General features: G+C 47.6%; 2 protein-coding genes across 2 annotated transcripts in view; one reads left to right on the forward strand and one right to left on the reverse strand.

Moving 5' to 3' along the window:
• Positions 1-23216, reverse strand: part of LOC133351946 (dedicator of cytokinesis protein 7-like) — a 73266-nt gene that overhangs the window by 36837 nt on the left and 13213 nt on the right. Inside the window, 4 exon segments of the mRNA XM_061567568.1 lie at positions 2325-2442; positions 18947-19109; positions 21715-21808; positions 22801-22949. Of these exon segments, the coding sequence (XP_061423552.1) occupies positions 2325-2442; positions 18947-19109; positions 21715-21808; positions 22801-22949 (524 nt within the window).
• Positions 9669-13512, forward strand: LOC133351947 (angiopoietin-related protein 3-like). Its single transcript, XM_061567569.1, has 4 exons — positions 9669-10430; positions 11159-11269; positions 12101-12218; positions 12806-13512. Exons 1-4 carry the CDS (start codon positions 9930-9932, stop codon positions 12814-12816), a joined length of 741 nt encoding a protein of 246 aa, XP_061423553.1. The 5' UTR covers positions 9669-9929; the 3' UTR covers positions 12817-13512.

Below are 23216 nucleotides of genomic sequence, written 5' to 3' on the forward strand. Positions count from 1 at the left end.
AACATGAGAGGGGGAGCCCTCCTGCTAAAAGTGTCTTGAGACTCAGTGAGGCCTTTCCTGGATAAACAAGCATAATAACATCAAACTTGATTTGAAGCTTTCGTGACTGCAGGAATTACTCTTTGGGTCTTTCGGTAAAGTCATGTATAAAGAAAAATAATTAAATAATAGAATACGACGTTGCGACTGCAACACAAGCAATCATCATCAGGTGCGAAATCCACAGCAAAAAAAAAAAAATTTGAAATTTTCTTGCCGTGGATTTCACACCTGATGGTGATTGCTTGTGTTGAAAGTCGAAATGTCGTGAGAATTTTTATTGGTTTATATTTTTATTATTTTATTATTTCCCTTCTACGTGACTTTACCGAAAGAACCAATAATATGAATCCCTGCAGTCAAAAAGCTTTAAAGAAATAAAAAACCTAGTAAACTTGCATTACATTTCTAAGTTTACTAGGTTTGATTTCTCATTCATTCTTACCTGATGAAGGTTGCTTGTGTTGCAATCGAAACGTCGTATTCGATTATTTAATTTATTTTCTTTCTACGTGACTTTACCGAAAGAACCAAAGCATAATAACATCCATAAGAGGTTTTTGGGTTATATCGCGTAAATTGGTCGCGAAAGCCTACGTGTTAAAGCATAATAACAAAATAAAATAATTAACTGTAATAATGGTAAGAAAACCAGAATTTAAAACCAGTCAAGTGCTCAAGCCCGAGCCCTCAAGTCAATCTGTGACATTACTAAAGTGCTATCAAGGAGCGGCTGACAGTGATTTAAAAGTATATTTTTTCCCGCTCATGTGGGGCCGAGCCTCGATATACGCTTACAAAGGATAAGAGACATTTGATTTACGGGTTGATTCTTATTTTAGAACTCTTTCTCGTAGAAATTAAAACCCGCCACGAAATAAAAACCAGCTGCTGAAATGTTAACCGACGTAAACAGTTTATTTTTAGGAATCACTTAAACCCTGTTAACTTTACGCTGATTGTTAGGCAATGCCAGAGTTCAATGGATGTTGCGAATCAAAGGGAACTATATGATACAACATAACGACTGAATTATTATAAACAATCTTTCTGTACACGTCCACCTATTGCGGGCAAGCAGCACCCCACAATGGCTTTTCACCAGAAGAGTAAATTGACGAAAACAACGAGGCCACGGGGGAGTTATGAGGGGAGAGTGCGGACGAGATTTTGGCAAGAGGGGCGTCCCGCACAGAGGTCGGCTCAGCTGTCGAACTCGTCCAGGAATTTGGCCGCGACGACTTCTCGTGGAGTCGATTACAATTGCCACTTCGCTTCAAATGAATGGCAGGAAAGGGACTATTTCTGTGGGGATGCATGGCAACAAAGGGGGTTACTGTAGGTCAGGCACCGCACAGGGGCCGGCACTACATCACGTGGACGGCCAACTGGCAGCGATTGACGAGCGCGCAAACACGCGGGCGAGTATGTGGAAACCACAAGGCATTGTCGACCACGGTGGACACGCACAAGGAGGAGGCACCATCACGGTTAACCTGAGCAGAAGGCGTTGCCAGGTGCAGTAAACGTGCACGTGGCAGGTAAGTTTTACTTCAACTTCCCAAGATGCCCGCAGTGGTGCATAGAGAGAGCTTGAGAGAGGAAATGCTCAACACGCGCACGGGCCAACACAGAAAATCACACACAGATTGACACGTACAACCCTTTTGTCCATCCACTGCTGGAAGAGGGCTTCCCCATGCCTTATGGGTCTTACGGGTTAATTGAGCATACTTCACCCGACTGGTCAACACGGGCTGGTGAAGGCTGAGGGCACGGATGTGGAAACATAGTACAGAACAAAACAACGGATTTTGCTGCACTGCCCTTTGCTGTCCACAGCGTAGCCCTCCGCAGTCGCCGGTGACAACCTCTTTGTAGATGGTGGTCACCCATTCACGCTCCGTCAAATCTCAACCCTGTTAGGCTTCTGAGATCTGATGAGATCGGATTTGGTCATAAGCAAAGACAACGATCCCCTCCGTATAGCCTTAACAGACTGTTGGGGTAAGTGCTGTTAGCGAGCACCTTTGAAGGCCGGCACGGCACACGAGGGGGTGGGTGGCGAGCACCACACCTGGCCACCTTTGTCTACCAAGTGGCGATGTTTAGACATTCACTTGAGGCTGAGTCCACCTAGCGGGGGCCCAGGACCCGTTCAGATAATCGTCTGAACGGGTCGATTTCAATTCCCGCCGTGAGCGGGAATTGAACTCGGGTCGCTGAATTATAAGCACAGCGCGGGGGGGGGTAGGTGGTGTGGAGTGGTGTGGAGTGGTGCCCACCGGCATAGCATTGCTGGGATCTTCCCCGGACATGAACTGCACTTTAACGGCGATGTTCCGTGCCGAGCCCTGGCGGTTGGCGAAGTTGAGGCTCTGTGGGTAGATGTGCAGCAGGTTCCTGTGCGAGGACACAACAAAAACGAGTGCAGCGTCAACAGGAGAACACAGAGAATGAGCTCTTGTGCAGCAAAAAGCGCAAGAATAATGTAATTTGAAATTGCCGCTATTGGAGACATATGGGATTATGTGCACCCTATTTCTCTCCATCTGACCATCTTCAAGATCCTCCATCTCACTCTTATCTCCTCCACATACTCTACGCTTTTTGTCAGAGCCTCTAGTCAACCTTTGCTCAGTGGGACATCACTCATTCCCCTCTGATAACTCCATTGTATGGAACTCCCTTCCCCCAGCCATCCATGCTGTTGACTCCCTGCGCTGTTCCAAGTCCAGGCTCAAGAACTTCCTTTTTTATTCTCCATATGACCACCACCGTCACACGAAATAATTATGCCCGCTGTTTCTGAACAGCATCTTGTGATGCAGTCACATTTCGAAACTCTACAAATCCAAATTTAACTACAGTTTTGTATCAATTGGTGACACCTGCGAGCTTTCGCATTCCACAATGAAGCCAACGAGTTGTCATCCACTAAACTAAGCACATGCGGGTGGGAGGGGGGGTTGTAGGCTGGAGAGGAGGGGGTGGAGTTTGGAATGAGCCGACAGGATTTCAGGGGAACTGAAACACGAGCAGGTGTTTACAGGTAAGAAACAAGTGTTTCTGGACAGCCTGCCAAGTGGTATGACGCTGGAATTTGTGCCACAGTGCAGCCTGAGTGCTCCACTCCAGACCCCTCACCCACCACAGGATCCCGACAAGATTTGCTAGCGGTGGTACCGGGAACCAAGCGGCTCCAATGTCAGACATGGGTGAGTTTAATCGCCCGGTGCAGTGGAAACGAGCCGCAGAGACCGAGGCTCCGGGGAAGGTGTGACCTGAAATGGCCGCACGACTGCACCCCACCCCTCCCCTCGCCAGTGCTTCTTGAAGAAGACCCCATCACCGGGCCCCTGGGGACTGTGTGCCGCACGGTGCCAGAGGCATGTAGACGGCATGGTGACAATCTGGGGCACGCTATCTCCGTGTGAGGGACGTGTGTTTTGGATATGTGCCTGTTGTTTACTCTAAAAAATATATAACAAATCCCAGCAGTGGCAATTTTTTGCTTTGGTTTGGCAGGGCCCACCCGAGCTTTGAGGTTAATGTGAGATAATGGGCAGCAAAAAGGGCTCCCAGTGGCTGAGAAGCCGCCAGCCGGGCAGAGACGGAGCTTCACGGTCGACCGACTGCATTCAGTGAAACACGCCACTCAATTGCAATTGAGCACTCGCGGTCGTGCATGACTGACTGCAGTTCCTCACCGCAAATCTCCAAAATGCACAAACACTGATAGAGATACAGATTATTTCTCTGACACCACGAATTATCAGATGGTCAATAAAGCAGCGGCCTGCTCTGCTCTGACGACTATCGGGCCATGCGGGCAGTGCCCGTGCGGAGCAAACAAACGGCAGCAACTTAAAAAAAAAACGACGAGTTAGCAAATCCCAAGCGGCACTCGCCCTTTGGTCAAAAGTGACCCCGGCTAGTTTGCGAGCCACTCATGTGCAAACGTTTTACGGTGAATAGCACTTTCTCTCAATAGGCCTTATTTCATACATTTTTATTGCAAATTAATGCAATAGTATCGTAAAACCCTTCGCTAGCCAGGCTAATACGGGGGAGGGGACCCTGGTCCGACAATGATTAAAATCTATGTAAAAAAACACAACATCCCTGCGTTACTGTGTACGGTATGTATTACTGGGAATGTATTAGTGTGTGTCGTGTGTTATTGTACAGACCAACACATTCTATTCTACTCTTGCAAATGGCAATATGTTTAGGAGCTATGTGCGAATGTGGAGGTTTGCCTCGCCACGACCAGAGAGAGAGCTTCAGACATACGGTAAGGTTTGCTGTGCAATATTTATCTCCGTAGGTCCGAGGATATTCCGGTCTCCCCATCCTCTGCCACCCCTCCCCTATCACCCGCCCCCACCATTCGCAACCACTAACTTATATCCCTAAGTACATATGTTACACTTCACATTTTATACATCACACACACGATAAAACCTGTTCCAGTTCATTTGTACATGTATGTATGAGAGGAGCATAGCTCACAACAACGAGCAGAGCGCTGGGTGGGCTAAAACGCAGCAAGTTAGCACAGTAGGGGGCACACGCGGTTAATTGGCCAGGGATCTCAGTCAGTCGACCCGTGGCACCTCGGTATGTCCCGTGATCGCCTGCCAGCAGGCGTTCGACACTTCACGCGGCCTTAAAGTGCACTTAGCCTGGCACAAGCACCGTGGTGACGTCACCGCCTCTTCGTGGCGAACGGTGGTTGTAGTTCATAATAAAGTTTTTGGGTTAGATCGCGTTATTTATAAAATGTGTCGTAAAACTGGTGGTTGTAGTTGTTGTTGAACTTTTTCACACCGTACGTAGCTAATCATTCTAATTGGTACTACGGTATATTGCGACATAGATTACATAACATGTACTAAAGTATATTATTCAATTGCATTTCTGATGGATTTTTTTTCATTTAATAAAAAATGGAATTACCCGACCTGGTGCAGCGAGGTGTGTTGTTATGGCGCACGGACAAGCACAATGTAGGCACGTGCAGTCAAGGACACGAAATCAACAGGCGACAATAGGTCCTGCCAAACAGGACTTGGTCTTAAACAGGACTTGGTCTTAAGCAGGTACACTCATGCCCGGGAGGGACCGGAGGCACAGCAGCCATAATCGAGACTCACATTTCTACTAAATCTGTTGAAAGCCACACTGTTGACACTGTAGAGGTAGGCTCGGCAGCTCAATGGGCTAATACTGTAGCGTCAACAGAATCGGGTTGCTATCGTCGAGATTCTGAGTTTGCATCACTGGGTTTCAGCCACTTGTGATTCAACCGGTTTCTCAAGTATTGCAAGGTTATGGTGTCGGCCTGCTCATCAATCAATGATTGCACAAAGAGCCATCGGTATTGAAAAAAAATATCCCTTACATCAGCACACTGTAGCTATGAGAATTTCAAAAAATAATTTGGAATGACATGTGATGCATGCCCTTTGCAGGGTGTATACGTAGGAATTAAGAGGGGTGTCAAATGGACTTTGTAGTATTTCTGCCTAGTTATCTTTCTTTCTGTAGGGCCTTTCTCTGCCACAGTATATCCTTCACTCTGCAAGAGTTCCAAACAGAATATCTTCATCTCACGATAGGCCACTGACAAAACAATTGGAAATTGGGGGATAAAAATCGGGGCAATCACGTGGTTTCAGTGATATCAATGTGTTTACCTGAAGCCTACCCTTTCACCCACATCGCGCACAAAACCAAAGGGACTTTCCCAAACACCAACTCTTTGCTCATGAAACATCCTGGCATTAACATTAGCTTCATGGCATCAACATTTTACTAAAAACGGAGTGCTTCATGTTTGGAGGAAAATGTAAACAGTTAAAGTGACACACGCACCCTAAAAAAAACCCATACATTTGTCCATTAGAAATATCACTTAAACTGGAAATTAAAACCTTGTAGAGCCCTGCTCAACCATTACCAGTTGACCCATTTCTCCTCTGCTGCCCCCCATAGACTGGAACTCCCTTCCCCTGGCCTTCCATGCTCTCGACTCCCTTGCCACTGTTCAAATCCAGTCTCAAGATTTTCCATGTTTTCCCCCCGCCTACGGCACCCTGCAGAAAAATAATCAGAATGGAAATCATCAGAAGGGGGAATAGGAATTGGATCGGACACATTGTACGAGGATTTGGTTTGAGAAAGGGCATTTTGCCTGGTGATCGAACAAAGATAATCACTGCATCGAGCGCTTTCAGATGCGTGTCTGCGGCCATCTGGAACGCTCTTCCTTCCGATATTAGGAAGCCACTGGAGCTATGCACTTTTCAATCTAGATTGAAAACTCATTTCTTTAGAACTGCTTGTCGTTGTGTTTAGTTCGTTGTCCTTCCCACGCACCTCCGATTAGCACGGTTGGCTACATACGGTGCGAAAGAAGTTCAACATACATACAGATGTAGTGCTCTTAAATGAAGACACACACTACGTGGTTGGAGGCAATCCGTTAATACTGGTAGGAACCTCCTGGTTACACCAGCCCACAGGGGATTCTTGTGTCCGTCCATCGTGCAGGGAGGGGCTGGGTGGGGAGGGAAGGTTGGGGAGGGGCTGGGTGGGGAGGGGATGGGTGGGGAGGGTGGGGATGGGTGGGGAGGGTGGGGCTGGGTGGGGAGGGGATGGGTGGGGAGGGTGGGGCTGGGTGGGGAGGGGCTGGCCACCCCGTGGTACCCTTATAAAACTCAACGTTTAACCTACTCACGCCGGCTTGTGCCCGCCCTCACAGTCGGGCATATTTGCGGAATACACCACGCCGCCGTTGACCCTGGCCATTGACCGAGCAACCCAACGTTCCTACCAGCTCCCTCCGCAGGAATGTGTATAACACTTCCTTTAATCAGGACCTTTTTCGGAGCTGGCTCTATCATTGGTGTAGACGTCCTTGTCACTACGTGACCCCCTATACACGAGGCGATTGCAGCTCCCAGACCCGACGACGTGACCCGCCCCACCGAACGTTAATCACTCCATCGACCCTCAATAATCTCCACGCTCCCCTCTTATCCTGTTGCGCGCTCTATCCCCCAAGTGGCGGATTTACCGTCACTACACGTGCATTGTGGGAGGAATAATGGAAGGGAAAACATTGAGCGGAAGGCTGACAATTGAAATGTTGGAGGAGTTGAAGCAAGGGACATTTGTGGAAATGAAGAGGGCAGAGAACAGAGGACGGAGGTGGCGGCAAATAAGGACCTGTCGTTCAGGCAGCACATCAATGAAGAGGTCTCTCTATAAAATAACCATGACATCTGTGGGTTTTTTAGTGGTTTGAGAAGCGGTCCGCATTTAGATGGTATCTACACCCACATCGTAAATATGCTTGGTTAGGGTTACACCCATCAGCCAGTGGTGTACTGTGTGTGTGCCTGCAAGTGGTAAACTCCGTGTGCATACGGTGTGCAGGCAAGGGATGTGCACGGCGTTTGGCTCGGCAGGTTGCGGTTTGCTGTGCTCATACATGCTCGGATCACGAGGAGGGCGTGATTGCTTGCACAGACCTTAACTGTTTTAGTTAACAAAAACCCACAAACAGCGACGATGCTTCAGAACAAGACGCACCAATTTTTTTGTCGTTTTTTCGTGTGTACCCAGGCCACGTTGCGTCATTGTGTGCTTGCAGAATTTAATATTTCCCGACTAAATTTATAGTACAGTATACACGTTTACATTATCATTTCATTCCATGTTGTATTAGCTATTTTTAAATGTCACCTTATTTTGCTTTAATCATTTGTTTTAAATAGTTTTCATCGTTTAAGTTGGATTGTTTCTCGACTGTATTGTCAAATGTGTTTGACTCCCAATAGCCTAAATATAACATTTGCATATAATGTGCATGCACTACAAATTATAGAGTAACTTCGAGCATGCACGATTCGATGCGCATGTCGTGAGTGTAAGAATATATTTAATTGCATAGACTTTAACATCTTCTTTACACCGGTGAGCTATTACTCACATCGATGTTCATGGGAAACTTCAAGACCTCAACAACACCGAACTGTTACATGCGATATGTGATCTCCATATATTTTAAAGGGAAATTTGTGAATGTGTATCTGTTCAAAATGTTTAGCGTACTTCCCGACATGCAACACACTTGAAATTTGCCATGTGGGTACTTTCCAGACTGTACACCATGCAAAAATAATAAAAATACACTTTTGTATTTTTTTGGGGGGTGGGGGCGCAATAATGCATCGATTTTTGCACGGCAAGTGAGCTGTGACGTCACATCTGTGTCGTGGTTAGCGCTACGCCGCGCTACGAACCCGGTGACCCCAGTTCGATTCCCGCTCACGGCTACCACCGGTGACGATTATTTGAACCGGTCCTGGGCCTCCCCTAGGTCGACTCAGCCTCAAACGAGCAACTCGTGTGGTGTGTGAACATCGCCACTGGGGAGACAAAGGCGGCCGGGCGTGGTGAATCCAAGTCTCGGGCGAAGCCGGGTCGTAAAGCTAGTTTAAAATACAAGGTACTGAGTTACAGCAATGGTTCAATATACATATCCCGGAGTGCACGAGAGCTCGTCAGCTCTGGGAAGCTGAATGGGCGAGCTCCATGCACGCCGGGTTGCGATGGGCATCTGCGAGCCCGTACCACGTGGCGTCCAGCAGAGGGCAGTCCAGCAACATCCATTGTACTGCACTCTGCTTTGATACTCCCACGTCTATGCTCCTCCTATTCACACCCAACTCTCAATCCAGCAGTGGATTGGCAGAAGGGCTGTGCACGGGTTACGTGCGCACGGGTTACGTGCGCACGAGGCCGTGCGCTGCATCGGAGACTCTTCACCACAATAGACGTGCCCCCCTCTACTTCTAAGTTGGTCACCGTGGGGGGGGGGGGGGGGAAATCCCCAGATCCGGTAAACAACAGCGGACTGTTTCTGCCGTGCAGAGGTGCACGTATGTGCGACGGTGTTTTTGTGAACTCCGAAGTCTCGAGCCCTCCCGCCCGCCCGCCCTGCGGTGATAGAGGCAGGGAGGGAGGAGGTGACACGCGGGGGCCCATCACGTGCCTCTCCGCACGCTCGCTCCACGTGCTCGCGTCTCGTCCGCCAATCACACGAACGACGTGCCCCAGCCTTGGTAATGTAACCGTGCGTGTGTGTGTTAAGGCTATACGGGTGGTCTTCGTCTTTGTGCGCTCCATCATGATCCGATATCAAATACAGCAAAATATGTCACCCGTGACTGAGCTGCCTGATACAAGCATTTAACGTTGGTTGAGTAAAACATCGATGTGGTATGTTGTTTACACGCAATATGCATAATTAATTAGCATTCAAAAAAAGAGAGAGCAAAGCAAAGTGTTAATTAACACGGGTCAAAAACGAGATGGCCAATGACAGCTCCTAAAATGGAAAATAAATAATGTAGCACGTTTAGTTGCTAAAGTAATCGCGGTGCATGCTTGAGCAACCCCAAGGCAGTGTCGTCGTGTGCTGGTAAACACCCACACTGCCATGGGCCCCAGGCACCCCCACCCCCTGCAATCACGGACCGAGTCTCCTCCCCAGCCACCCCTCCCCACGATCCGCCCCGAGCCCTGGGAGTAGATATAAAGCAATGCGCCGCAACCACCGTCTCAGTTAATCTCTGGGAAGGACAGAGGCTGTGGAGAGGGGCAAAGTGTTCATCAGAGAAGGCGCAGCTCTCTTCTTGCAAGCAAAACCATCGCAGAGCAAATTCTCATCCCCTGACACTTGTAGGCTCGGCTGCATTCAACCCGCCGTGCGGTTTAACGCCAGGCAGTTTTAGTCACTGCCAAGTCGGCGGGATTGGGCAGAGTTAGCGAGTCACTCCGAGCGTGCAGAACGTTTGTTTCCTCGGCCACGCGCCATGAAGTCGCCCGCGACGTTAATGCTGTCGCTGCTGCTGCTGCTGCTGATAATTGCCGGGCAGTGCAGCCCGGCTCCCAACCACCGTCAGCGCGATCCGCACGCTCAGCGCTCTCGCAAGGCGCGCTACGCCCTGCAGGACGAGGTCAACCTCGTGTCGTACGGGCTGCTGCAGCTGGGCAGCACCTTCAAGCACTACGTGGACAGGCTCACGGTGCAGGTCAACGACGCCTTCCAGAAGATCCAGGCGCAGGGCTCAGCCTACACCCGCCTGGAGCAGGAGACGACGCAGCTCAAGGAGGCCGAGCAGAAGCTCAAGGAGAAGACGGCCGAGCTCGAGAGCAGCAACATGGAGCTGCGGGTGGAGTCGGCCAAGCTGGGGCACCGCGTCGAGTGGCTGTCCGAGGAGGAGCTGGTGCTCAAGAAGAAGGTGCACGAGCTGGAGGCTCGGCTGGTGAACCGCAGCGGAGAGCTGCAATCCAGTGACCTCGCTGTCATCAAGGTGAGACCTCCACCACCACCACCCATAACCTGACTGGATGGTGGCCTCACTGGTTCGATAAAGGGGTTATTTTCTTGCTCGGTTGGGTCGAAGTTGTTTTATTTGCAGAAAGATTTAAAACACAGACGCGGGCGCGCATGCCCCTGTGGTGGAACATTTAAACAACTGGCGGAAGGGAACATGTTTTTTTCACCCTTTCTTGGGCAAAACAAACACACGGGAGTAAGTTCTCAGTTTTACATCTCACTTCATGAGGGCAGCTACAGGTGGCACCCAGACTTTCCGAATCATCGGAGTTTCATGCCAACCCAGTTGTGTGGTGACCGCAAATAAACCGCGTGGAAACCACACGTGCCAATCTTCTCAGCCTCGCTGGCCTCTCGTACAGGCTGCTCCAGATGTATTGAGAAGTTAATATGCAATGGAAAACAAATGTTAGGGGTTAATTAATTGGGGGGGGGGGGGGTCACAAGACATCTGGACCACCATGTCGAGAGTGCGACGGGACCGTTAGTGCAGGATATTGGCCGTGTGCATCACAGCACCGACGCAAGCCTGGCACACCATCTCATAAACACGGACAAAGAACCATTATCACTGTCCAGATTATATCAGAGGGTGGTAAAACTATTTACGATTACAATACTTGATGCGTTACGACGGGGCATGGTTGCCATGTGCACGTCCGTGAGCTAACCCTCTCTCAATCACTGTCGCTTTTATTGCAGTCGTTTTTTGACGGGCAGAACAAAAACATCTCGAACCTGCTGCAGACAGTGTCGGACCAAAACGAGAGGCTGCAGCAGCAGTCGATGAAGATTCAGGGCCTGGAGGAGAAGGTAATGAACACACGTGGTCTGCCGGAGGGGGTCACGTGCACCCCAAAGACAAAGAACCCCCCACTATTAAAATAGCCTAAACAGACCCCTCTCTTTAGAGCTTTCGTGACTGCAGGGATACCTATTCTTGGTTCTTTCGGTAAAATCACGTAAAAGGGAAATAATAAAAGAATAAAAATAAACCTCAAACAATAAAATTCATCACCACGATGATTGCTTGTGTTGCAGTCGAAACGTCGTGATACTTTTATGATTTCCCTTCTACGTGACTTTACCGAAATAACCAAGAATATAGACCCCTCTCTCTCACTCACCCTGCCTCGAACGATTGTTTTAACTGTACTAACCACGTACAGTTCAAACAATCGACTAGAAATGGTGAGATTTTACACTGCAAGAAACGCTGTGGGCAATTCACCTCCCCATGTAAATGGGTTGCCACAATTCAGGATCATGAATCATTAACGTTTGTTGTTGTTGCTGCACTGCTGCATGAATTGGTGCAGCCTCCAGCAGGTAGAAAGAAGGGTCGTGAGAACTCATTGCACACAAATTGAAAAACACAAACACTGGTTCTTGCCTATCCGATTTGATGCACGTAACAATGTGAGCTAAAGATCTGATAGTTGTCGAAGCTATGCATCGTCACACCCCACTTGACCCATAATAAAGGCCACACAGGGAGGCCACGACAGTTTTCAGGCGTTAACTGAAGGGATTGACAGCACCACCTACACATGTTTTGACGGTAGCAATGACCGTGGATCACAGTACCCGTTCACCGTGTTCTCCTTTGCACGGCGACTGAAAGTGTCAACCTTTGTTTTCCAGGTCGAGGCCACCAAGGCACGAGTGAACAAATTCCGGAGGGGCTCCCGGGAGAGGATAGCCCGGCGGTACTACCCAAGAACGAGCGGCGAGGTTGCGGTGGCCGAGAACGACAGCACCGGTGAGTACCCTAGACCAACACCACCCGCTCAGACATGCCGCACAAAGATCTGCGGAGACCTGGTCCGGTCCAGTGAGCGTGTATTGACGACTCGGCCGACTTACCCCAACGATGCTACGAACTAAATTCCCACATGTTCTGTATTGCTTGTCCTGTTCAATTGCTGGAATTCAATTAGGCTAAAAGGTTCTGTAAGTAATTAATTTCAATTGATTAATCGTTACATACCTACTATCCAGCCAAGTTGGTTCAGCACATCCCACATAAGGATGCTTGCCAACAACTCACAACCATAACTACACCCTCACCGCAGCACGACGCTCATCGACCACACACTCCCACTCCTGCACTACACTCACCAACCACTAATCAAACACCCTCACTGCAGAAGTACGCTCACCACTCACTACCCACTGCAAATCCATCCAGCCGCACACACGGCACTACGGAAGTGACTCCAGGTGGTTTATAGGCAAATGGTTTGAGCAGCCACCAGCTCAGCTGCAGAACACACGTGGCACTGTGCCACCATGTCTACTGCTGCTGTCGTTCTTATTCTCACTAATAACGATGTTTCTGTCCAACAGCTGTTCCATAGCGGAGACGCACGAGGAGGCCCGCCGGAACGTCTGGCAGACCAATTCACGCTCGCCGTCATCTGCCGCTGTGCCAGCTTCGGGCGCTCGGCGACGGTGCATCATTGCCGAGGCAGCTTACTAACTCGACCTGTGCGACGGCCCCAGCAGCCACCACCCCTACCCATGGGTCCGGCCATAAAGCGACACCGCCGCTTGTCTGCAATGACTACGATGACTTTTACAACAACGACAAAAATGCACGCACAGCACTGTGGCCGGGGAGCTTTTTCAAACGTACGCACGAAATATATATTTACCCTGTGATGGAGTAGCTTACGTGGATTCTCTTTTGTGTAAATTAAAAGCTGCAAATGTATGTCATATCGTAGCGGCACGCTGTCCCTGCTGTTACTCTGAGCTTAACTTATTTTATCCAATGACCACTTTCAGGAACTACTGATTGCCCTTCGTTGTGTTCATAGTGTTTTAATAACCTGATAACCAGAAATCCTATTTTTGACAAGTGACAGCTTTGAATGTGTGTATTAGGATTTTTTTTTTTCATTTTGTGTAATGTACATACATGTTTTATGCTTATCGTGATTTTTTTATATATATATAAAAAGCATACACACAAAACTGTAAACTTTCTGTGTTTAAATGTGATATTTTTTCAAATAGATGGTGTTATCATCAATAAAGGATGGTTACATATACATTCATTCTTCCACTGGGTTTTGTGATTGGAAGTACAGTACACCAATATATTTGTTTAAGTACTACAATTGTCATTCAACTTTCATTTACGCGAGGCCTGTAACAATCCGCTTCCTATCAACTTGACGAGTTGTCACAGTTTGAGGTCCCGATTTGATTCAAGAGTCAATGATTAGTGTGGTACAACGCAGCCCCCTTCCGTAGCGTCATTAGTCACGTGAACTAATCACATACAACTTACACCAACATGAAACAAAGAAGTCAGTTTTCAAATACACGATTCAACGTAGATATCACGAGTCAGAATTGATTTTAAAAGGAATGAAGTGATACTTCATTACATTTGTACTGTTAAGGTTTATCAGCATCATCAACACTGAGTGCCAGTAGAAAACACTGCTTCTGTTTTGACCCAGTTAAATCCACTAGAACTCTTAAGTTCATTCCAATTATTATTATTTATTTTACTGGATTACCGAACAAAGCCTCACGACCCTTGTTCCGAACGGACCTGCCAAGCTGCCAAAGTCAGGGCCGATGCTGCCATGTGTAATCCAAAATGAATAATTCGCAGATAGCTTTTTAAGATGTTTGGCCAATACCAGTTAAATTGCAAGCTTTATTTTTTTATCTTCTTGGTTTATTCGGTAATTCATTCAGACTCTGTCTACTCGACAGACCTGCTCACCACCTGAGGACGGCTGCTTGCGTTGTGGCCGAAACGTCGTGAGAATTATTTTATTCTGTTTTATTTTTATTCTTTTATTATTTCCATTCTACGTGACTTTACCGAAAGAACCAAGATGAATCCCTGCAATCACGAAAGCTTTAAATCGAAATTAAATCGAAATTTATTTTTTTACCTATGGCAGGAAACTGGAGGACACAGGGGAAACCAATGCAGAACAGGGGGAGAACACACAAACTCCACACACAATGGTGCCCAAATTGGGAATTCCACACAGGCGCTTCTTGCTGAGGCACAGGGTGTTACCAAACCACTGTAGCACCCTGCCACTCACTATCCATAACTTCATTATTTAACCTTGGAAACCTTAACAAGCCTCAACACTGTTTTCATGAGGATCCTGCATTGGGATGTTTTGGCCAATTTTACTAATGTGCGTTTTAGATATGGTAAGGAAACAAAGAATATAAGTTGAAAACTCACATGTACGAGAGTATAGCAACTCGAAGGTCCGCACAGATGAATCAGCTCACAGCTGAAGCGGGTTTAAGCGTTTCAAAAAATCTACATGATCCATCAACCCTTTCCCCCCAAGCTTTGGATAACAGGCGTGTGCTACCATGTCTAGCTAGCGTTTACAGTGTGGTAGAGAATTACAGTGGTCCTGCTTCAGCCAATTAAATGACTCATTCAATGTTGTCAATATGCCACGGAAAATGGGGAAGCAGTAAAGGCTGTGGTTTGACCATCTGGGATTACACAACGGCGATGACAAACGTCACCCCCCATGTCAGCCTCAGCCGGCAAACACATTTTTGGAATCTCGACGCAAATGCGAGAAGTATGTGGAGAGGAAGACAACGTGATGACGCCAATGTAAGTCGTCGTCTTTCACAGGCTGCAGCTTTACCTCTGACCCACTTTTTTTTTCTTCTCCTAAGCCGCTTTCTTCATGGGGTGGGGGGGTGGAAGGACCACAAGCGGTGACACACGAGGGACACGAATGACCGTGCTGACACAGCAGGTGCTATCTCCTGCAACGCTCCGTGTGACCGAAGAACCTCAACTTGTTCCAGATACCGCCACATTTTTTTTCACACATAGTGGTTTGAGGGACCACTTAACGCGTAACCTTTGAGTGTGCAAATAAAAATAAAATCTCCGCCTTAGTCAAGCCCCTTCTGTTTCTGGATGCAGATGATTTACCACGTTTTATAACAGGGGCGCAATTTTACAATTTCTCAGGGTCACGATTCGACAAGCAAATGCGGGCATAAGAAATGGCCAAGAGCCTTGTTAAACTTTTCCTCCCCCCCAATCGCTGCAGCTCTTTGCGAGTGTAAGCCATTCTTTGACGGCCAAATTCTATCCACCTCATTAAGCATGCATATCCTGGCAGCTGCTTGTGCAAAAAACAACTTGGTGATCAATTCACAACTCCCAACAATACAGGCTGCACGCTTGCGCACGCCTCCTCATCCCAGTGTCAACTTTCACCTACTTTTCAGTTTTCAGCACCATCTGATGGAAGCTGCAACTGGGTTTGTTCTACACTGGGAGTCAAGCGGGCCTGAATGACTAATCTAAATTATGCTTTTTTTTTCTCCACTTTGCGGTTTATATCCCGCCACCACACATCACGGCACCAAATCGATTAAAGTTGCACATTCACCATAAATTGCAAAAAAAACATGATCCCAAGGCAACACCTTGGCTGCAAACGCATAACCTCCGTGGGGGACATTTGTGTTGAAGCCTCAATGGCATTCCCTTGGACACCTGATGGCTTTGACTTTTCACCCAGTTTTTTTTCTCTCTCTCTCCATTACTGACACCCCACCCCCGCAGAGGCGTCCTTACAACTTCCGCAGAGAACACATCGAGGCTGTTTGCTCTCTTCAGTGGAAAGCTTTTGTGCAATTCAATGTAACGTAACTTTTCACCCACATTGCTCCGAGCACTTTTCTAATCGAGCGCACTGGAATGCGCCGTAAGCTGGGCGGACTTTAACGACGTCAACTATTTTCTGTGCTTTTCAAGACTTTGAAATAAGATCAAGATGTATCGAAAAAAATAGATTAACGCTTGCTGTGCACCAAAGGCTCGGCACAACTTGTGCCTCTCTTCCATAACTATCAATGGATTAAGTGAACTCATCAATGGGACACGGGCAGAGATGACAATACAGAGAGAAGCCCTTTGGACAAATATGGAACGAGCAGGCATTATCCATTACCGATTCAAAGCTTGCATTCAAGGCTCTCCAGTCATAACCTAAGAGGTACAGCCTTCATGAGCTCAATGTGGACGCAAGGACATAAATAGAGAAACATTGTCACACACGTGATTTAGTGCCACTATTGTGAGCTTAAAACAATTATACCAATCGGGGAATTGATGCATCCATCGTTCCACCTCTACGAGCAGTTACCTTAAATGAGTCATGGTGTAGTAAACTTAACATCTGTTGGTCTATCGGCTCCCGGAGGAGCCGTGTACTATGGCAGGACCTCATCAGGGCTATAGACCGGCCATCATCATCATATTGCCGATACTGGATAAACAGTAGTACCACTGTGAGCAGCGCAGTCAATGCTTCATGCAAACTCTATTAACCATGCATCGATTCACTGATTAAAACTGATTCATACACTTAATACAAGCATATAATCATGCGAAAAAGAACTGATTATGTATTATGTACGTAAACAAATGCAAGGCATATTGTGTTTGTATTCTCGAAATGTACAAAAATATATATGCATACAAGTATCTGTTATTTTAAGTATTACGAAAATGCTCTGCCAATGGTAGGTTTTATGTGAATGGGATGGGCTAACACAGACATTTTTCCAATAGAAATTAGATGATAAAAAGTGGTAAAAGATAATAAATAATTCAATCAATTACCAAACATTGTGACAATTCATCTAATCTTTGTGTGAATTGTTGCACACCTCTTATTCACATTACAGACCAAAGAAGAAGAATGCACGGCATTCAGACAGCACTCTCCACTTTGCACAATTCACACATGAAATGTCAAACTCGGCTTTAGGAAGGCACTCCAGTTGGGTTAGGGGGTATTGAGCGAACGGACACATGGCGTGCGTTCAACTATTATGGGCAGGCGAGCAGGGCAGGGGGGGGCCAGCCACGTCAACCACGTGCGCTGGAATCTACTCAAGAAACCCCACGCGCAGAAGGGCATGCACGTGCCTTTCTCTCTCTACGTGCAAACCCACACAGCCCGGCAACGGCTTTCAACTTTCACCCAGATTCTTGGACGTAGACTTTTTTTTGCACGATGAAAGTGGAGTGGGTGCTCCCCACGGACGAGAGCCCGCCCCCTCACACACCCACACACCCACATGGCAGAGCGACACACGAGCTCTTCCCGGGAGCCAGCTCCCTCTCTTCCCTCCCTCCTTCGCTCACTTGCGCTCACTCACTTGCACCCTTCTCGGCTCGTCTAAAACAAAGCGCGACTCTCAGGCCAAGATTTAGGAGTGTGACGAGCATGTATCATCGATTCATTAGTTCACGCTCATGATGCCAGCATGTGTTGACTTGCGTGTGTAAGAACCAATGTTGTTCTGATTCATGAGAATCATTGTCCAAATTATAAGTAATCGTTATATTTAGGCCAGTGAGCAATAATGAGCAAACGAGACAGACAAGAAAATTGAGAAACTTTACCAACGAGAGGGTAAAAATAAGATGAAACAAAATGATTCCTTAATCCAATCAAGGAGCTAAATTGCAGAAATACTGTACAGGGTGATCCAGATGTCTTGTGACCTCCATTTAATTCTCTAAAACGTAATATTTTTAAAGTAAGGATAATTTGAAACAGAAATGAATATCCAAAGGAAAAAATGTAAGGGGTCAATTACATCTGGACCACCCTGTACAATGAATCATCAGGCAGTAATGGGTGGTGGGTGAATTATTACACCACTACCAGGAATATCACTGTAGCTTTGACCCTGCTTTAAAAAACCTAGCTCAAAATGCTTACGACTTGTTGATTTTAAAAGCCTGCTCATAAAATGCTCTTTCTTGCTCTCAACATCGTTCATTGGGACTTGACCAAGCCTTCAACCCTGAACAAACAAAAGCACCGCAGCAGCTGGTGGAGCGCTGAGACAAGAACGATGGAACACGGTAATTTACTGGCTGAGACTACCTTCCAATTACGTTAATTACGTCAATTTCGTCATCCTCAAACGTTGCCACACTCAAGGCTCACCCACCGCGAGGAGTTCCGACCACGCAATGCTCCCCCCAGTGTTGGCAGCGGCAACAAGCACTCTCTCAACACAGCCACGGGCTGCCCTCTGTGTTTGCCAGCACAGCACAGAGGATGGGAAGCAGTGATCAGGGGAGCAAAGGGGCAGCCAACAGAGGAGCAGGTAGCCAAGACAAGAAGAAGGGGGAAGGGAACACGGAGCGGGGAGCAGTAACGAGGTGGCAGAGAACAGAACAACAACAGAGCAGGACGATGGAACAATGTGCAAAGAGCGATTCGTAGAAAGGGGGGAGGAGTTGTTGGAAAGCAGTGGGAGGGAAGGGATCAAGGAGTGGGTATAGCCAGGACAGAGAGCAAGAGCAGGGAGCAGGTATAAAAATAGGAGTTAGAGATGCGCAGTGGGAGGGAGGGGATCAGGAATTTAGAAGCTGGGACAGAGACCAGCAGCAAGGACACTGGGAGGGCAGGGATTAGCGGGGGAGCTCAGCCCCACCTGTAGCTTGTGTAGGGGTCGTAGACTTCCCGCGCCGGGAACTCCAGGATCTCGCGTGTGGGCCTCACGCGGATGTCCGGGTACGGCTTCACCTGCAGCAGCTCGGGAGTCAGGCAGTACGGGGCATTCTCCGGTGATGGAGAGATGTCGATCTTCAGCTGGGCTGTACGAGCGAGCACACACACATACACATATGAGCGTGTGAGTGCACGCAATAACGACAATAATAATACGGACACTAGTTTAGCCAGAAAATATTACATATTAGATACATAACGTACCCAGGGGGGGAGCAGTGGCACAACGGTTCACACAATGTGCGATCGACATACCAATCTGTTTGATTACCGGCCCCGGCTACTGGCAGTGGTGATCGATATTTGAACTGGTCTCAGGGTTCCTCCATTATCGACCTGCACCAATCAGCTTGCTAATTTATGGTGAATCAACCCTTATAACTGAAATAGCAGAGGGATGCCTTCATCCAGTAGTGGATTGAAAAAAGAGATGTGCATTATTATTTACCCAGGAAAGCATCACCGAGTCCAAAGACGTATTCATTGAGGTTCTGCATTGAAATGTTTAACCAAATCTATCAATGATTGTTAGGCATGTGGGTGGAAAGTGCACCAGAGAAAATGAGGGAGTAACACACCCAAGTAACTGAACAGATGGATTCAAGAATCCAATTCTGAACTACCATCTTCTGGCCAACCTGCAGTCCAAGCCTACAGCATCTGGTATCACCGGGCAGTCTCCATATCCAAGTCCTAAACAGGTTAAATGATGCTAAGCTTCTAAGTTCTGATGAGATCGGCTGGACTAGGGAGTGAATTGGTTGTTTGAAAGCCATGACCCGACAATTCAGTTGACACACGCTCATTGCTTTAATTGCACTTCCTTTCCTATTTTGATGTTTTATCACAAGCAATCTTTGGGGAATCAACAGAGAAAATTTCAGCTTGCTGCATTTGAGAGACCGGTTGAATTACAGACGAAAGCCTGGACTCTAACCCAGGACATCGATGTTGCCAGCTCAGTGCCATAACCCTTGAATTACCATGCCCCCACTACCTGATCTGTGGTTTCGTTTTACATGGAGTTACTCATGCAATAAGGGAATTTCCCACAAATGTTTTCGTGGGCGGGGGGGGGGGATCCACCTAAAATCCCTGAGAACAAATGTGCCATAAATGAGCACATTTCGAAACCAATGCTTAATCAACAGTCTCTGCTTTGAAAACAAATACACTGCATTGTAAAACACATCACTTTGAATTGCAAGCAGGCAAACAATGGAGATTTTCACAAGATAGGCTTTTACAAGCACCAGGCAACCAAGAGAGCTGCAATATAAATGCATGAGTGCCGCAGGGCAATTAAGCTAACAAGGAACAGGCCACGTGGAAGACCAAAGTCCTCTGCACGCTCTCGGTCAAGGTAAATACAGCCCAGCAAAAACATGGCACTCCACCACCCCTACTACAAACTAAACTATTTTTATCTTTCTTCTTGGTTCTTTCGGCAAAGTCACGTAGAAGGGAAATAATAAAATAATAAAAATAAAACATAATAAAATAATTCTCACGACGTTTCGACCACAACGCAAGCAGCCGTCCTCAGGTGACGAACAGGTCTGTCGGAATGTTTTATTTGTATTATTTTATTATTTCCCTTCTACGTGACTTTACCGAAAGAACCAAGAAGATGAATCCCTGCAGTCACGAAAGCTTTAAATCGATATTTTAATTTTACCAGGTAAGGCCCACTGAGTTATATATCACTTTGTCAGAAGCGACCTGGCCACAAATGACAGCTCGACGAAGTGGCTTATCAGGCGGAAATTTATAGCAGCCAAATACTCTCAACGCATGTTTAGAAATGTGGAGGGAAAAGCTGGAGGACCTGGAGAAAAATCCACACTACCATGGGGAAAACATGCAAAATATTTAGGTGTCAAGGTCGGGATCGAACCCACGACCTCCTGCATACCAGGCGAGGCAAATAACATCTCACCACCGCGGTGCCCCAACAGCAGAATGCAGACCGACCTGGGCTAGCACACGCTACCACTGGCTGGCCGGCTCACCCAGGTCCATAAGCACCCCCAGGCGGGTATCCCAAGGTTGGATCGCATCCTTTGCTACTGGGCATCTCTAGGTTTGAACATCCCCATTGCAATCTTTTCAACCCTACCGTTTGAAGAAATAGGTTGCAGGTTTTGATATCATTTTACGGCAGGCCAATTTTCTAAGTAAAAATTGCATTCATATTTATTTGCTCCCAAATGTGTTATGAAGCAATATGATCAGTCTTGATTTGAAGCTTTCGTGACTGCAGGAATCCATACTCTTTGGTTCTTTCGGTAAAGTCACGTAGGTAGCAAAAATAATAGATCACGACGTTTCGATCGCAACACAAGCAACCATAATCAGGTGTGAAACAAACACAACAGGAGGACTGCTGTCGTAGGAGCTCCTACCTATGTGACTTTACCGAAATAACCAAACAATATGATCAGCTTTGACAATCGGTTCAATGGTAAACGTGTTTAAAATGTGGCAGCCTCCTGCTTAAATCAGCAGGCTTGGCAAGTATGTCACCAGCAGGTACCCCTGAGTTGGTACACCCCCCATGATGAACATCCTAATCTTGTAACACATACACCGACAGGCACATGGGTCTGTACACCCCCCTGAATTTGAATCACACCGAGCGGGTATTTTCAGGCGGTGGGATGAGCACCACCTGGGTGGGCACCGGCACACCTGTGATGGGCCGCAGGCGGCGCAGCACGGACGACGGCCTCCTCATGTCAGCCAGGAACTTGAAGAGGTCTTCGTCGCTCAGCCGGTCTCCCTCCTGTGTCGCACGCGACCACAACCAGGGTCAGGGACGTGGTCCCCGGCTCATATGTGATCCCCTCTCCCCCACGCACTTTCGATTAGCAGTGTTGTCTAGGTACGGTGCGAAAAAAGTTCAGCATACATACATAAAACGAATCCTTACCAATCCCACATTGACAATTTTTAGATTATGAAAAAAAATGTAAATGTGCCTAACGCTATGAAATCTGCTATGGTATGAAGAAATCAAAGTTTCACCCAACCCTTGATCGTTCAACGTAAACAAAACACCCGGCTCTTACCTCATAACTCTGTATCCCAGGTGTTCAAAACTAGTATGAAGATGAATTCATTTGTGATATCACTGTTACTACACTCACATTAATTTAAAAACTTCAGAGCAGTGACATCATTCGAGTGCTAAGGTAGTGGGCTTGACAGGCACATTAAAGCCCTTATTGCTATTAACAAAACATCAAACTTATGTTAGGCAGTCCAGGACACAAATCCTAGGTTTGTTAGGTATATAACATTAACATAAGCTTAATCCTCATGAAGACAAAGACCCCCTGTATAGCTTTAACAGACTGTTGGGGCAAGTGCTGTTAGCGAGCACCTTTGAAGGCCGGCATGGCACACGAGGGGGTGGGTGGCCAGCAACATGGCCGGCCGCCGTTGTCTATCCATTGGCGATGTTTACACACCACACCAGGTACTCATTTGAAGCTCAGCCGACCGAGGATCACCATACCATACAACACAAACCGAGCCCTTGCTCTTATCACCGCCCTGTATGTTCAAAGGTGGAATTGGGGTAGGTCCCCCCGTGCTTGTAATGTGAACAAGTAACAGGATTCCTGAGCGTGTTTGTAGTTTAAGTGGTCAGAGGTTGTAGTGGTGGTATTGGCTGTAGTAGTGTAGATGCAGTAGTTTCAATCGCAGGGCAGTCTGTTGTCAATGGCGCCACCTGCTGACATCAACACAGGCCGGGGGAAGGGGGGGCGGCACCTGCTTGAAGAAGTTGGTGACGGTGAGGGTGGCTGGGCGGAAATTGGCGAGGCTGCACGGCTCGTCGCCGCCGCTTGCCACGCGCTCCAGGGACCGCTTGCCCGACGCGTTGGAGTTGCGCCGCTCGGCCCAGCTGGAGAGCTTGCGCTCTGCACACGCAGGCAGGGGAGGCCACGTCGAGAAACCGGCAGATGGCGCGCAACCGGAATCAGGGGACGCGGACGGTAGCGGCAGCAGTGGTGGCGGCGTTGGGAGCAGTTGCAATAGTGGTGGCAAGAGTGGTGGTGCAAGTGGTATTGAATGTAGTTTAAGTGATCGGAGGTTGTTAGTGGTGGTATTGGCTGTAGTAGTGAAGATAGTGGTAGTATTGGTTGTAGACGCAGTCGCTGAAGTGGGAGAGGTGGTGCTGGAGATAG

This window comes from Lethenteron reissneri, chromosome 39 (assembly GCF_015708825.2).
Source record: "Lethenteron reissneri isolate LAM-NWPU_2019-01 chromosome 39, ASM1570882v1, whole genome shotgun sequence".
Classification (NCBI taxonomy): domain Eukaryota; kingdom Metazoa; phylum Chordata; class Hyperoartia; order Petromyzontiformes; family Petromyzontidae; genus Lethenteron; species Lethenteron reissneri.

Coding starts and splice junctions, on each gene's coding strand:
- LOC133351947 (XM_061567569.1), top strand. CDS start 9,930: ATGAAGTCGCCCGCGACGTTAATGCTGTCGCTGCTGCTGCTGCTGCTG. Junction 10,431..11,158: donor GTGACCTCGCTGTCATCAAG/GTGAGACCTCCA, acceptor CTTTTATTGCAG/TCGTTTTTTGACGGGCAGAA. Junction 11,270..12,100: donor TTCAGGGCCTGGAGGAGAAG/GTAATGAACACA, acceptor TTTGTTTTCCAG/GTCGAGGCCACCAAGGCACG.